The 13,881-nt window shown below is 42.6% G+C and overlaps 1 protein-coding gene across 2 annotated transcripts in view; it reads left to right on the forward strand.

The window, feature by feature from the left end:
* The window catches only part of CFAP47 (cilia and flagella associated protein 47), a 186,448-nt gene that overhangs the window by 27,109 nt on the left and 145,458 nt on the right, over positions 1-13,881 (forward strand). For both annotated transcript variants that reach the window (XM_028727418.2, XM_077927386.1), the window contains 3 exons: positions 6,117-6,205; positions 7,173-7,338; positions 12,517-12,617. In XM_028727418.2, coding sequence (XP_028583251.2) covers positions 6,117-6,205; positions 7,173-7,338; positions 12,517-12,617 — 356 coding nt within the window. The remainder of the gene's footprint in view (positions 1-6,116; positions 6,206-7,172; positions 7,339-12,516; positions 12,618-13,881) is intronic.

A 13,881-nucleotide genomic window follows, 5' to 3' on the forward strand; every position in this document is an offset into this window, starting at 1 on the left:
AAAAAAAAGGGGGAAACGCTTCTCTAATGCTCTATAGTGGTACCTCAGGTTATGAACTTAATTCGTTCCAGAGGTCTGTTCTTAAGCTGAAACCATTCTTAACCTGAGGCGCGCTTTTGCTAATGGGGCTTCCTGCTGCATATGCGCACCTCTGGTGCGCAACTTTTGCTCACATCCTGGGGCAAAGTTTGCTTCCAGGAGCACCTACGTCCGGGTTAGCGGAACTCGTTACCCGAAGCGTTCGCAAGGAGGACGGTATTTAACCAGAGGTATTACTGTATAAAAAGGTAAAGGGTAAAGGGACCCTTGACCATTAGGTCCAGTCGCAGAAGACTCTGGGGTTGCGGTGCTCATCTCGCTTTACTGGCAGAGAGAGCCGGCGTACAGCTTCCGGGTTATGTGGCCAGCATGACTAAGCCGCTTCTGGTGAACCAAGCAGTGCATGGAAACGCTGTTTACCTTCCTGCCAGAGTGGTACCTATTTATCTACTTGCACTTTGACATGCTTTTGAACTGCTAGGTTGGCAGGAGCAGGGACCGAGCAACGGGAGCTCATCCAGTCGCAGGGTTGTGAACTGCCAACCTTCTGATCAGCAAGCCCTAAGCTCTGGTTTGTATAGAAATGTATATAAACATAAATCCAGCGAGTTAGTAAAGTTCTTCTTAAAGCTTTTCACATGAGAATCCATGCCAGTAGTCTTCCCCATGCACTTCTGAGCACCAGGAAAAGAATGCAGGATTTTCCAATGAGTTAGTTGTAAAAATATGCCTAACAAATTCTAGCTGCAGTCATTAGATTTGTGCAATACATGGGAGAAAATGCAGCGGTGTGTTAAAGCACAATGGACAGGTTTAAGAGATGGATGCGCATTCCCCTAGGAATTGTTAGGGATTGTTATCCAGTCATGAATCTACTGGAGTGTTTCTTACTAAAATTAAAAAAAATGTAAGGCTGTTATCATTCAGCCTGTCATTGAAGGGTTTGTAGTGCTGTATCAGAGTCCTGGCTTTGCATGAAATCATGGTGGGGCAGAGGAGCATAAAAGAAGGCAGGTTGCACAACATCAGTGGCCTTAGCTAGAAGAAGATGCTGAGAGAGGAAAGTGGTGGGAGAGGTCTCAATAGATTTTTAACAGTGAGAAATAGCAGAGATGGAAGCTAACACAGAAGAGCTGTTCCCAACTCCCTTCTTGCTGTACTGAAACATTGTTTTAAACTGCCACTTTTTTCTTCAGTGTCTTCTCCCTTTTTTCTGTCTCTCCTTGCTCTACTCAGACCTCTGCTATTGTTTAAAACTACAATTTTCCTCTCACTGTCAGCCTCTGTTTTCTCTGCTCAACAATCTGCTGTTGTTTAAAACTGCAGTGCCTATTCATCCCTGCTGGCTTTACTCAAACCTGTGTGGTTGTTTAAATCCACTATTTTCCTCTCTCTATCCCTCACTTATAATCATATGTCTCCCTCTGCCTTTCCTTGGCTACCTTATGAGAGGGAGAAAAAAAGGATGCAGAGCTCTCAGATATTCCATAGTAGTTTCACACAATGTATTTCTTTCCCTAGTACTCTGCATTGACTTCAGTATGAAGTTCCAGATTCAGTATAACAATTTAGAACAGACATTTTATTAAAAAGCAAGCCCCCATATATGTACAGCATCCACAAACTGAACTGAACCTTCTCTAATTGAACAAGTGAACTGACAGGTTTGCTCTTAAGTCTATTCACCTTAAAGGTACAGTAACATATATCACCCCAGAGGGCTGCAGAATAGGAGGGAGGCAGCAATATGGGTGGTGTGTGTGCAAGGGGCGCTTCCACCAAATCCTTTACCAGTGCTTAATGCTGGGTCCACCCATAAAGTTGACTTTTGCAGCCATTTTTGTTTCTGTTATGGAAGTCAAACCATTTTATTGATGCCATGAGTTGCATGGAGACACCTCAGGCTTGCTAGATGAAATTAAGGGATGGGAAGAGCTAAAGGGAGGCTGATGGAGTCTTGGAAGGAACTTAGCAGGCTGGAGTGGGCTCCATTTGGGCCCCATGAGAGTTGTCTGTGGAGGATATGGAAGCTGGATCCTAGGGAAGGACCCAGCATGCTATTGCTGAGTCAGTCCTCATCCATCCGGCCCAAAGTCCTGGATCTGCCTCCCTCACCACTGAATCCTCCACTTCTGCTAGTTTCTGCTATGGAAGAGGGTGCCGGATGTCAGGTCTGGCTCCAAGCCAGCACTATCGCCACCTCTATTACCCAAGACACCGTGGCTCTGGCTCAGCCCACTAGGAGGAGTCCCCATTTGCTTGCCCAGTCCAAAGTTGCACCCTGTTTGCTACACTTGTCATGCCTGCCCCACTCCTTTATAACAGGAGTGCAAGCTTGCTTAGCCATTCCATGTACTTTCTGTGCCTTTGACCTTTGGGTTCTTGCAGAAATCATATTCTGAATTTGAGTTCTTCATCCGGTGAGAGCCAGGACAATATGGTGAATTGTTTGGTTTGCTCTCCCCTTCAGTACTTTTCTAAACTGGGAGTCAGCACATGCCCCATGGCATAATGGAACCAGGATACTTGTGATATGGAAACTTCATGAACTTATTATACCATCAATTCACAATGTGGCAAAATTTACTTGGATTGTTTTTGCTATGTCGGAGATGAGTCAACTGCCCTTGTATCAAGCCGCCCTCATTTTTGCCTGTTAAATTATGTTAGCCAGAAACCATGGCTGACATAGCTAACCATTAATAGCTTTCAGAAAGACCACTGCTGTTACAGAAAGTCATATGCTGTTGTTCATGTTTTTGATATTTTCTGTGGACTTTGAAGCATTTTAGATTCAGTCAAGATCACTTAAGGTTGTTTACTTCTGTCTTTGCCTATATGCATCACTGCTGTTTATACACCACAGGGAATATGCTTGTTCTGCTGTTGATGGCTGAGATAGAATTGTGATAGTTGAAGAAGATGATTGCAAATACATACAAATACTGTAGCAATTGTAGCTATTTACAAAAAGGTTTTGAATAATGCCCCCTGTGTTCTGTGAGAGGCTTTAGCACTCTCTAAAACATCTCAAATGTACACCTCACTTAGTTCAATAGACTTTAAACTTCCTTATAGGTATGTTTAGGACATGAGAGTCCAGGTTTTCAAGTGTAAGATTCAGAAGCTAGTATTTCCTTCATATATGTTTTCCTCATCACTGCTTAAATGATGCATATATACAGTCTTCCAAGAAACTAAAAATTGGACATAGCCAATTTTGGAGTTCGTTTTCTACCCTATGCAAATTCTTTTTGTTGTCATCCATCTGTCTTGAGAGACAACGGAGTACGCCTCTGGGGGTGAAGTCAAACTTCACAATGCGCAAGCCTGTGCAATGTGTATGTAGGTCCTGGGTTGCCCAGATGACAAGACCCCCTTCTCGGCCTTGCTGATGTGGTTCCACAGGAAAGCAGAGCAATATGTTTGGCACCAGCTTGGCTGCAGGAGTTACTGGAATGAGATGTACAAGGCTCCATGCAACCATCTTAGGGACTCCACTCCAGATTTGTGTAGGGTTTACTCCTTAGCCTGTTCTTCTTCTGAAGATTTCCCACAAGGCAGAGGAGGCTTAGGATAAGAGTTTTTCTTCTCCTAGGTGGGCTACCTTTCCAAGTTGATGAGCCCTATCTGCCTGTCACTTCCCTCCACAACACTTGCAGAAAACACCTTCTTGACTGTTGGACCCACTATTGGTCTCATCTGCTCAATCTGCTGGAGCCTGTCTTTGCATGCAGGGGGACGTCCCTCACTGAGGGCTTGAGATCCATCAGCTACACTCACCTGCTTTAGCTGGCCATTCAAAGCCATTTCCAGGGAGTGCCTGCTGTCACATACTGATAGCTACTAGGGGCACAGGTTAGAGCTGAGTGCTAACGTGGACAAAATACCCTGAAGGAGCATGAAGTGTCCCTCACCAGAGGTACTACCCCTACCCTAACAGCATATACAGCTTCGAGTGTAATGTAACATGTTCATGTTGTTGACTGCATTGTTATATTTTTAAAATGAAAGTATAGCTTATATATATTTAAATTAATTAAATAAATAAATAGGCACAGTTAGTATGAAATCGACTTATATAGCTTTATGGCGGAATTTTTCTAATGCAAGAGAACTCAAATGTGAGAGAAGTAAAAATGTCACAAAACAGTCACATGTATTGTGTTAGAAAAAGTTAACGTAACTACCGTATTTTCCCCTCTATAACACGCAGATTTTTTCTCCTAAAAAGGAAGGGGAAATGTCTGTGCGTGTTATTGAGCGAATGTGTGGTCCCTGGAGACGACTGGGGCGAGTGGAGGCAAATCGCACCTCTCGGAGAAGGGAAACCTGAAAAGAGGAAGTGGCTGCTTTCCTGCATTCTGCCTCAGGGTCTTACTGCCCACCCTTCTCTGTCTCCTTGCTGTGTTTGCTCAAACGGAACAAAGAGCAGGGAAAGCCCCTCCCCTCCAGGCAAGCAGAGGGGAACAGAGTGTCCTCCATTCTAATTCCTCTCCGTGAAAACATGCAGGAGGGGGAGAGAGAGAGAGAGCGCACGAGCTGGCTGGCTTGGGTGGGTAGGTGAGGGAAAACTTTTGCCTTCCTTTTCTCCCTCCCGTTATACCCCTCTCCTGCATTCTTAGCCAGCTGCTTCTCTGCACACCCCTCTCGTGCTCCTTGTTCATTCTGTGTTTTTCCTTCCCTCCCCACTTAAAATGTGGTTAAAAAGCATGGATCCACATGGATCCTCAGGATCTTTGCATTGGGTCACCCCAAATTCACCATCAGATCACATAGCATGTCCATGGCTACAGCCTGCCCCCCCAAAATCGCGCACCCACTGTTGCCTGGGGCTGCAATGCTGCAAAAATGTGGTTACAAAGCATGGATCCACATGGATCCTCAGGATCTTTGCATTGGGTCACCCCAAATTCACCATCAGATCACATAGCATGTCCATGGCTACAGCCTGCCCCCCAAAAATCACGCACCCACTGTTGCCTGGGGCTGCAATGGTGCAAAAACGTGGTTAAAAAGCATGGATCTACTGTACATGGATCCTCAGGATCTTTGCATTGGGTCAGCCCAAATTCACCATCAGAGCACATAGCATGTCCATGGCTACAGCCTGCACCAAAAAAATCACGCACCCACTGTTGCCTGGGGCTGCAATGGTGCAAAAACGTGGTTACAAAGCATGGATCCACAGGAATTCTCAGGATTTTTGCATTGGGTCACCCCAAATTCACCATCAGATCACATGTCTGTGGCCACAGCATGAAGCACCAAAATGATACATCCACTGTTTCATTCAGAATGTTTTTTCCCTTGTTTTCCTCCTCTAAAAACAATGTGCGTGTTATGGTCAGGTGCGTGTTATAGAGCGAAAAATACGGTAGTTTCTTGGGACTTAGCTACATTAGTCAAAAATGGCTTTTTGAATTTGTTAGAAACATGCAACACCAGTTGGCGGTGGAGAATAAAAAAAAATCTTTGCAATTTTCCATAGGGGTTGTTGTTGTTGTTGTTGCGATTTCATTTCTGACTTATTTATAGCACCCCCTCCCTTGTGTGTAGATCTACCCCTGGGGTGGTTTTTGCTTGAAAAAGTATGTGGGGCTTTTTTTTTTTTTTTTAACTGCAATAGGTTAACATTAACTGGGACAAAAAATAAATAAATCAGCTCAGTGGCTAAAGTCAGTAGCTATTGTGGAATATTTTTGTCCACAGTTTTTTCATTTATCCTAAGTGGCTGGAATTTGGGAACATTGTTTACTACTGTGCATGTGACAGTAAATAAGGAGAACTATGTTAGTTCAATTTATGGGTAAATTCTTCAGTGAACAGCGATCTTGAGGTGAAATCCAATTCTTTTTTTCTTGCAAATAGGTAAAACCAGAAATTCTGGAAATGACTGTGGAACCACTTCCCTAACTCATTCCTTTCCCCCTTTTTCTTGATCTGCCCTGAGACATACAAGTATAGGGTGGTATATAAATTCTATTAATAATAATGCTAATAATAATAGCATAGTTCTATAAAGCTAATCAGTACAAATGGTAACAGCATATAAAACACACTCTGTTTTCTGATAGCTGTGACACCAAATACTCCCCGTTTCTATACCGCAATTATAGAAGAAAATTCAGCTTTGGACTGTTCACTGAGTTTCACACCAAAAGAAGTAAGTATATGAGATAATAATAAGCAACCAATTTTTTATCATGTGAAAAAGGGTTAACTCTATGTAATACTTAAAAAACCCCTGCTGAAGTCATCTTAGTCACTAAATTACTACATAGCAGCCTGTATAGCCTGTATAGCAGTGAAGCATGTACCTTGTTGTCGTACCTTGGAATTTGAACGGAATCCGGAATCCAAAATGTTTGGAAGCCCCATTGGACGTTCGGCTTCCAAAAACAGTTCACAAACCAGAACAATCACTTTTGGGTTTGCATCATTCAGGAGCCAGAACGTCTGAGTACTAAGGCGTTTGGGATCCAAGGTACAACTGTACATAAAGGGGGAGGGATAGTAAGGGGTTTTCCATGGCACTTCTTATTTCTGTTTCTTTGCTGCTCTGAGGAAGCTGTTAGCAGTATTCCCACTGTGCCTGGTAGGAATGGTTAGCCGATTCCCTGCTTCTGTTGCCTGAGAGTCCAGGTATTTACCTTTGGAAAACCAGTCTTCCTAGGTAAATAGCCTAATTGGGTATCCCTTACTGCCAATAATAATATTTGTAATCAAGGTCCTGGAATTAGTCAGGCAAGATTTTTTTTATGTCATGCGATTGTTTGGTCTTTAAAGAGTTACACATCTGTAAATCAGCTGAAAAACTGATGGTTTCTGTGCATGATGTACTGATTTGCGAGGAAGCATAATTTGTGGATTTTAAAAGAAAGGTGGGTAAAAATATTAAGTTGCTCTATAACCAATGATCTGGGAATAGCGCTGTTCAGTGAAGAGTGTAAAATATCTCATCATAAAGGCTTGAAGTAGCTTTTATTAAATGTGTTTTGGGTATGTCAAGTGCTCTAGTCCATAGGCAAAATCTTTGTTCCATTCAGGCATTCCCACACACTGTGTGTGTGTGTGTGTTTTCTGTATTCCTTTTTGTTATCAGTGAGAAAGTGATGACTTTTTCCCTCTAGGTGGCAGCATATGACTTCAGTCTTCCAATAAACATTAACGCTGATGAGGATGAACCTTCACTGAACACCAAAAAAACAAGTCTTTCTGGTTCAGCAAAGCATATCATTGTCCCACGGCCTCAACTGTTGACTATACCTACTAAAGTGTGCAAAGTTCAGGGAACTGGTAGGTAAACCTTAGAAACAACATAAATCTGTGTGCACGTTGTAATATAGCTCTCTTGCCTCCCACCTGCACCCTTGAGCTTTTTCTTGATAGAAGTGGGGAAACCAGCTGACAGAACAGAGGGGCTAGATCTGTGCCTTGACATAGCAGCTATTTGCAGTCGAGTGATAACTTGGGTGTCTGTCCTGTTTTAAGAGCTGCAGTCAACATTGTGCTGATGATGGCAATAATGTTACACATTTTAAGTAACACAATTAAGCAGCAATATATCTGAGTGCATAAATAAATGTGCATAAGTCAAATAAACAAAAACCATGGAAGCAAACTCTATACAAAAAAATCAAAATGCAACATAATTACAGTATATATCTAGAAAAATCTCATAAATAATGCAAAAAGCTCTTACATATAATCATACAATTACCAAAATAATTTACATACACACTGCACAAAACTAATATAAACATACATCCCAACACTCAACAGGCCCGCTCTCCTTGCACCAACCACATCACTCAGTCCACTCAAACATTCAACAAGCAATTATCATGCACAGAAAAATAGGGGCTGATGTAATTTTCAGTGGCAAGAAAATGATGCTAGTAATCTTAGATGCATTTAAAATATAATAAACTTTGCAGCTTGATTCCCCCCCTTATGTACACATCATTCTATACTTGCTAACTCTGCAGCCTCTCCCAGCAGTTTTTCTTGTTTCAAACAGTATCAACTTTTATTAACCACAGGAAATTGGTCAGTGTGGAAAAAAGTGACTAAATAACTTACATTCCACTTTGGCTCTCTTTAGTTTTGAGTGCAATACTGGGTATTAGGGAAGGAGACATGTTATAAAGAAGCATTTCCCTCCAAGGCTGCACCCAGACTGGCAGTTTTACATGTAACTGGCTACCAAAAGTTACACAAGCGTTACACACTGTGTGTTACATTCAGTGATCAAGCACTGATTGACCCCACTTCTCTGTGTTCTGCATCCCTACCAGGGAGTAAGCCCAAATGAAAGTAACGGAGCTTATTCCTGAACATGCGTGCATAGGTTTGTGCTGTAGTTGTTTGGACCAATCAGGAAAATCCCTGAAGCTCTTTAGTCAGGTATAAGCTTTATAGCACAATGTGCTATGCCAGTGCAGTGGTACCTTGGTTCTCAAATTTAATCTGTTCCTGAAGTCCATTCCAAACCCAAGCGTTCCAAAACCAAGGCATGCTTTCCCATAGAAAGTAATGCAAAATGGACCAATCCATTCCAAACTTTTAAAAACAACCCCTAAAACAGCAATTTAATATGTATTTTACTAACAAGACCATTGATCCATCAAATGAAAGCAATAATCAATATACTGTACTATAAAATAAATAAGACAGTATTGTAGATGATAAAAATTAAAATTATTATTTTTTCCTTACCTGCACTGATGATAGTCATTGTTTGAATGGGGGGCTTTTATCCATTTCTGCAGTCACACAATCAATCAGTAGCTGAACTGGGTTTCACACAGTCACAAAAACAAATTAACCTCAAAAACCTCAAAAACAAAAATGCAAAATAAATAGCAAAAACAAAAGAGCCAAACTTAATCTGTTCCAGAAGTCCATTTGACTTCTGAAATGTTCAAAACCCAAGGCGCAGCTTCTGATTGCTGCAGGTGCCCCGGAAACAATAGCCGACAGCCACATCGGATGTTTGGCTTCCGAAAAACGTTCAAAAACCGGAACACTTACTTCCAGGTTTTCGGTGTTTGAGAACCAAGGCATTTGAGAACCAAGGTATGACTGTATAATGCCACCAAATAAAGGTAAAGGTAAAGGTACCCCTGCCTGTACAGGCCAGTCTTGACAGACTCTGGGGTTGTGCGCCCATCTCACTCTAGAGGCCGGGGGCCAGCGCTGTCCGGAGACACTTCCGAGTCACGTGGCCAGCATGACATCGCTGCTCTGGCGAGCCAGAGCCGCACACGGAAACGCCGTTTACCTTCCCGCCAGTAAGCGGTCCCTATTTATCTACTTGCACCCGGGGGTGCTTTCGAACTGCTAGGTTGGCAGGCCACCAAATACAATGCCGTAAATGTTGCAGATTTTTAGGAATTGGGTGCAAGATATCATAATATGATGTAAAGGTGAATCGGTTATAAGACATGCCTGATAGGCTCTTGTAGCAGTTGGTCCCCTCTTCCACCGAGCTTTCCTTTTTCATTGTAATAGCTAGCCTTAATAATGATTACAATGTAGATGTGGCACACTAACTCAGAAGAAAGTCATTTCAAAGTGTGCATAGCACCACAGTCTTAAAAGTATTTTATCAAATTCTAGGCTGTATATTGTACTTTTATTTCTTTATTTCAATGCAGCATTTACTCTATGAAATAAAAAGTAATGCTATTATTTCTTTCTGTTTCTATTATTTCTTTATCTATACTTAAATTTGAGCAGCAAGCATAATCAATACACTTTTATGTAAAATGTAAGTGCCATTACAATAATAGAGTGGCTAATAATGGGTTTATGACATTCAGTGGTTTCAGAGAAAATAGTATGACTTGAACTCTCCATCATTAGTGGAAATTACTTTTTGACTATGATTAAAATAGATGGATTTAAATGCTACTTCAGTTCAGTTTGACTTAATTAGCAGCAACTCTAAAGCACTTCCCATTGTCTTTGAAGAATACTGTATTGTTTGCTTTAAATTCATTTGAAAAGAAGGAGATACTGACTTCGTCGTAATAGGTATACGAAAAGACATCTCTTTTATTATTGTGTGCTTTAATGTTATATTCTTCTTGTTATTTTGGATGCAAATTTAAATTTTTAATGCATGTTATACGTAGGTTCAATTCAGACCTTGTAACCTAGTCCTGCATACCATAATTTCAAGGCTGGAATCATGCCTTAGACTCACACAATCCTACTCTTTTTCTCTCTCTCTTGCCCAGATTTCCTCCAATACTTAATGATTTTCTCTAACCATAGTTTGCTAAGACATCTAGATCATCAAACTACAATTAAGCCTGCTTCCAAGTCACTGTTTGCAAATTCTTCAAATTATGAAGATTCAGATGTCTTGTGGCTTGCAAATTTATTACGACATAAGCTTTTGTAGACCACTCTCAACTTCATCAGATCCATTGTATAGTCCAAAACTGACACGTTTTGGTGGGACAGTATGTAGGAGAGTGGGGGCACAGTGAAATGATATTCAAAAAGAACAGATAATAAAAAAATGGCAGTGACTAATTAAAGTTTAGTCGCTCATCTTCTAGTATGAGAGGGATCATAATCTGTCAGAAATGCCCTATTGCATTCTATGTAGGACAAACAGGTCAATCTCCAGGCAAAACAATACATTAACACAATCTGATTCAGCAGTGACAGTACCCAGAAACCTGGAGGGGGGAACATTTCAACCTACCAACACCCTGCAACTGACCATAAAAATGGCCATCCTTGAACAAAGGAATTAGAACTCAGCAAGCAATCCAATTTTGTCACTTTGGATTGAGATTATACATTTTTATTAAATTGCATGTTTTAATTAGCTAACTAATGGCAGGATGTTTGTGTTAACAGCAACGTTGCTTTGCTAATTTGTCACTGTCATTACTGTACTTTGCTTTCCCATAATTGTCACTGTTTGTTCTCTCAGCGTGTCGTTTCTCTTTGACTTCACTCTCATATAGCCAGAGCCGGCCCACCTTTGAGGCAGGGTGAGGCAGCTGTCTTGGGCAATAGAAGGCCACTGTGGGCACTCTGCCCACTCTGCTGCCATTGGCAGAGAAGTGGCACCGGCAACAGCACCGGTTTCCGATGAGATCTTGCTGAAGTCTTGCAAGATCTCACGGAGTGCAAAAGTCCTCGCAAGATCTCACCAGAAGCCTTGCAACCCAGGGAAGGGAGGCTGTGGCAGTGGAGCGGTGTGGCAGCACGTTCTTGTTTTACACCAGGTGGTGAACAGGGCACACCACGCCTGCATAATGCCAGCAGCAGATGGCAGCATACCAGAGAGTGGGAGGAGCATGATGGTGAAGTTGGCATGGCACAAACATGCCAACAGGAGCACTAGATTGGCCCAACTGATGTGACTGAACCATGCCATTCTTGAAGTGCCCCTCTTCCTCTCCATCATGGTATGCTGCAGGATTGAGGAAATGGACCGTGCTCTATTATAATTTATACCGGAATAATGGTATTAGCCTTCAAACTACTCAACAATTCTGTGGCAAAGTTGCCACAGTACTCTTTGTCAGTGTTTTTCAACCTTTTTTGGGCAAAGGCACACTAGTTTCATGAAAAAAATCACGAGGCACACCACCATTAGAAAATGTTAAAAAATTTAACTCTGTGCCTATATTGACTATATATAAACATACCGGGCTGCTGCTGCACAGGGCTGGACTCACTCGTCTCTCTTCCGAGACCCGACCGTGACCAACTGGTTCCAGATGACCTCCTCACCTCACGCTGCACCTGCAGCCTGGTCTGGATCCGGATGTGGTCTCTCTGCAGTGCCGACTCCCGCCGAGTCCTGGTCTCCGTCCGTCTCCTCCTGCTCCAGTCCTCCTGGTGACTCGAGTCACGACGTCTTCTTCTCTCCGCTGCTGCACACACTGTGCTCGGGCGGGAAGGAAGTCGGAAGATGATGTCCTACTGTGATAGGTCCAGGCTGGAGTCTGGACCAATCACAGCCCGGACATCAGAAAAGTGGAGGGTGTCACCCTGAGGAGCGCCAATCGGCGCCCCTGCTGGCCGAGGGTGGGGTCAAAAACCCCACCCCACCCATACCCAGGACACAGTCCGACTTTCTTTTAAAAAATCTTTCGAATTTTTCAATTTCCCCCATGTCACACCAGGCAACATCTCGCGACACACTAGTGTGCCGCGGAACAGTGGTTGAAAAACACTGCTCTTTGTTTTGCCCTTCTGTAAATGGGCAAACTATGTTTGAGTTACGGGGAGGAAGTGAAGAAGAGAGTCCAGACTGTGAGAGCCTGTGGCATGTTCTTGTGGAGGGTCAGATTTGTGACATTTGAGCCAACGTCTCAGTCAAACAGTGAAAGTAAGTCAGTACCAGGAGCATCTAAGTGATTATTGGTTTTAAACAAAGGATACTTGCAGAAGCATTTGTCCAGAGCTTAAAAATAACTGTGTATTTTTTTCTTTCTACAGTATTACAGCCACCACTGCAAGTTTCTCCTTTAGAAATCACATTTCAGTATTGTAGGAGAAGTTTGAAGTTGGGTGTTATAAGTGACAGCAATAACATAAAGGTAGGTATGTTACAGAGATGAGTGGATCTTCCAGTTCTGCTTTACTCTTGTTCTGTAGTGAATTATTAAACGGAGGTACATTTATTGTTCATGAGAAATGTGCTTTCTGTTTGTTAAACGACAAAAGCCTTGGTAAATAAAAATATTTTCAGTTTGGGTCTGAAACTCAACCATGAGGGAAACAGATGCATCTCTAAGTGGAGATCATTCCAGAGTTGATGCTACCGTAGAGGTCTTTCTACACATCTTCTCATTCGAAATTCCAGGGGGGACCGCAAGCAGATAATCCCTTTCCTGATGATTTTAAGGATCAAGTTGGCTGGTATTGGAGGAGGTGCTTCTGCAGATTATTTGGACTGTGGGCCATTCAGGGCTTTGTAAAACGCCACTAACACATGGAATTGAGCCTGGTAGCACACAGACAAGTAGTGCAGAGCTTTTAGGACAGCTGTTAAATGACCCCATGTTTCTGCTCTAGTTAAATAACCTGATAGCCATTGGGCTCATCCACACTTTTGTTTGTTCTGTGATCTCTAGACAGAGTTTTTCTTTTGTTCCACCACTTTCCCCAGGAAAGCCTGCTGCTTACTGCTGAATCAGAGCAAACACCAACCCACAGAAAACTGAATTGACCTTGGTTCCGATTCAGCAGTAAACAGTGAGGTTTCTCAGGGAAAGAGACAGGACAAAAGAAAAACCTGGTGGACCCATGCCTAGAAATCATGGGACAAACGGAAGTGTGAATAAGCCCACATTCTACACTAACTGCACCTTCCAAACCATTTTCAAGACAGCCCTGTGTAGGAGTCATTGTAATTATACAATAATCCAAAAGTGAGGTCACCAGAGCATGGGTTACTGATGTCAGGCTATCCTGGTTCAAAAACAGCTGCACCGGTCAGGCAGTTGTAGCTGGAAATAGGCACTCCTTGCCACCAACGTCACCTGGATCTGCAATGACAACCAAGGTCAAGGAGTGCATCCAAGCTATGCACCTACTGTATTGGGGGGGGGGAGGGACTTCTACCCCATCCAAAACAGGCTATCTTCCAAGTTCCTGGACTAAAGAGCTGTCTATCCATAGTACCTCTGTCTTATGTGAATTAAGTTATAGTTTATTAGCTCTTATCCATACTACATGGTAAGTACCATTATGTGCTCCCATCTGTGTTTGGTTATTTTCACTATGAGACTGGATCTACCTGTGCTCCAAGCATTGTTCAGCCTGTTTCATAGCCCAGAGTACCAAGGAACATTCTGAGCT

This window comes from Podarcis muralis, chromosome 4, assembly GCF_964188315.1.
Source record: "Podarcis muralis chromosome 4, rPodMur119.hap1.1, whole genome shotgun sequence".
Lineage (NCBI taxonomy): Eukaryota > Metazoa > Chordata > Lepidosauria > Squamata > Lacertidae > Podarcis > Podarcis muralis.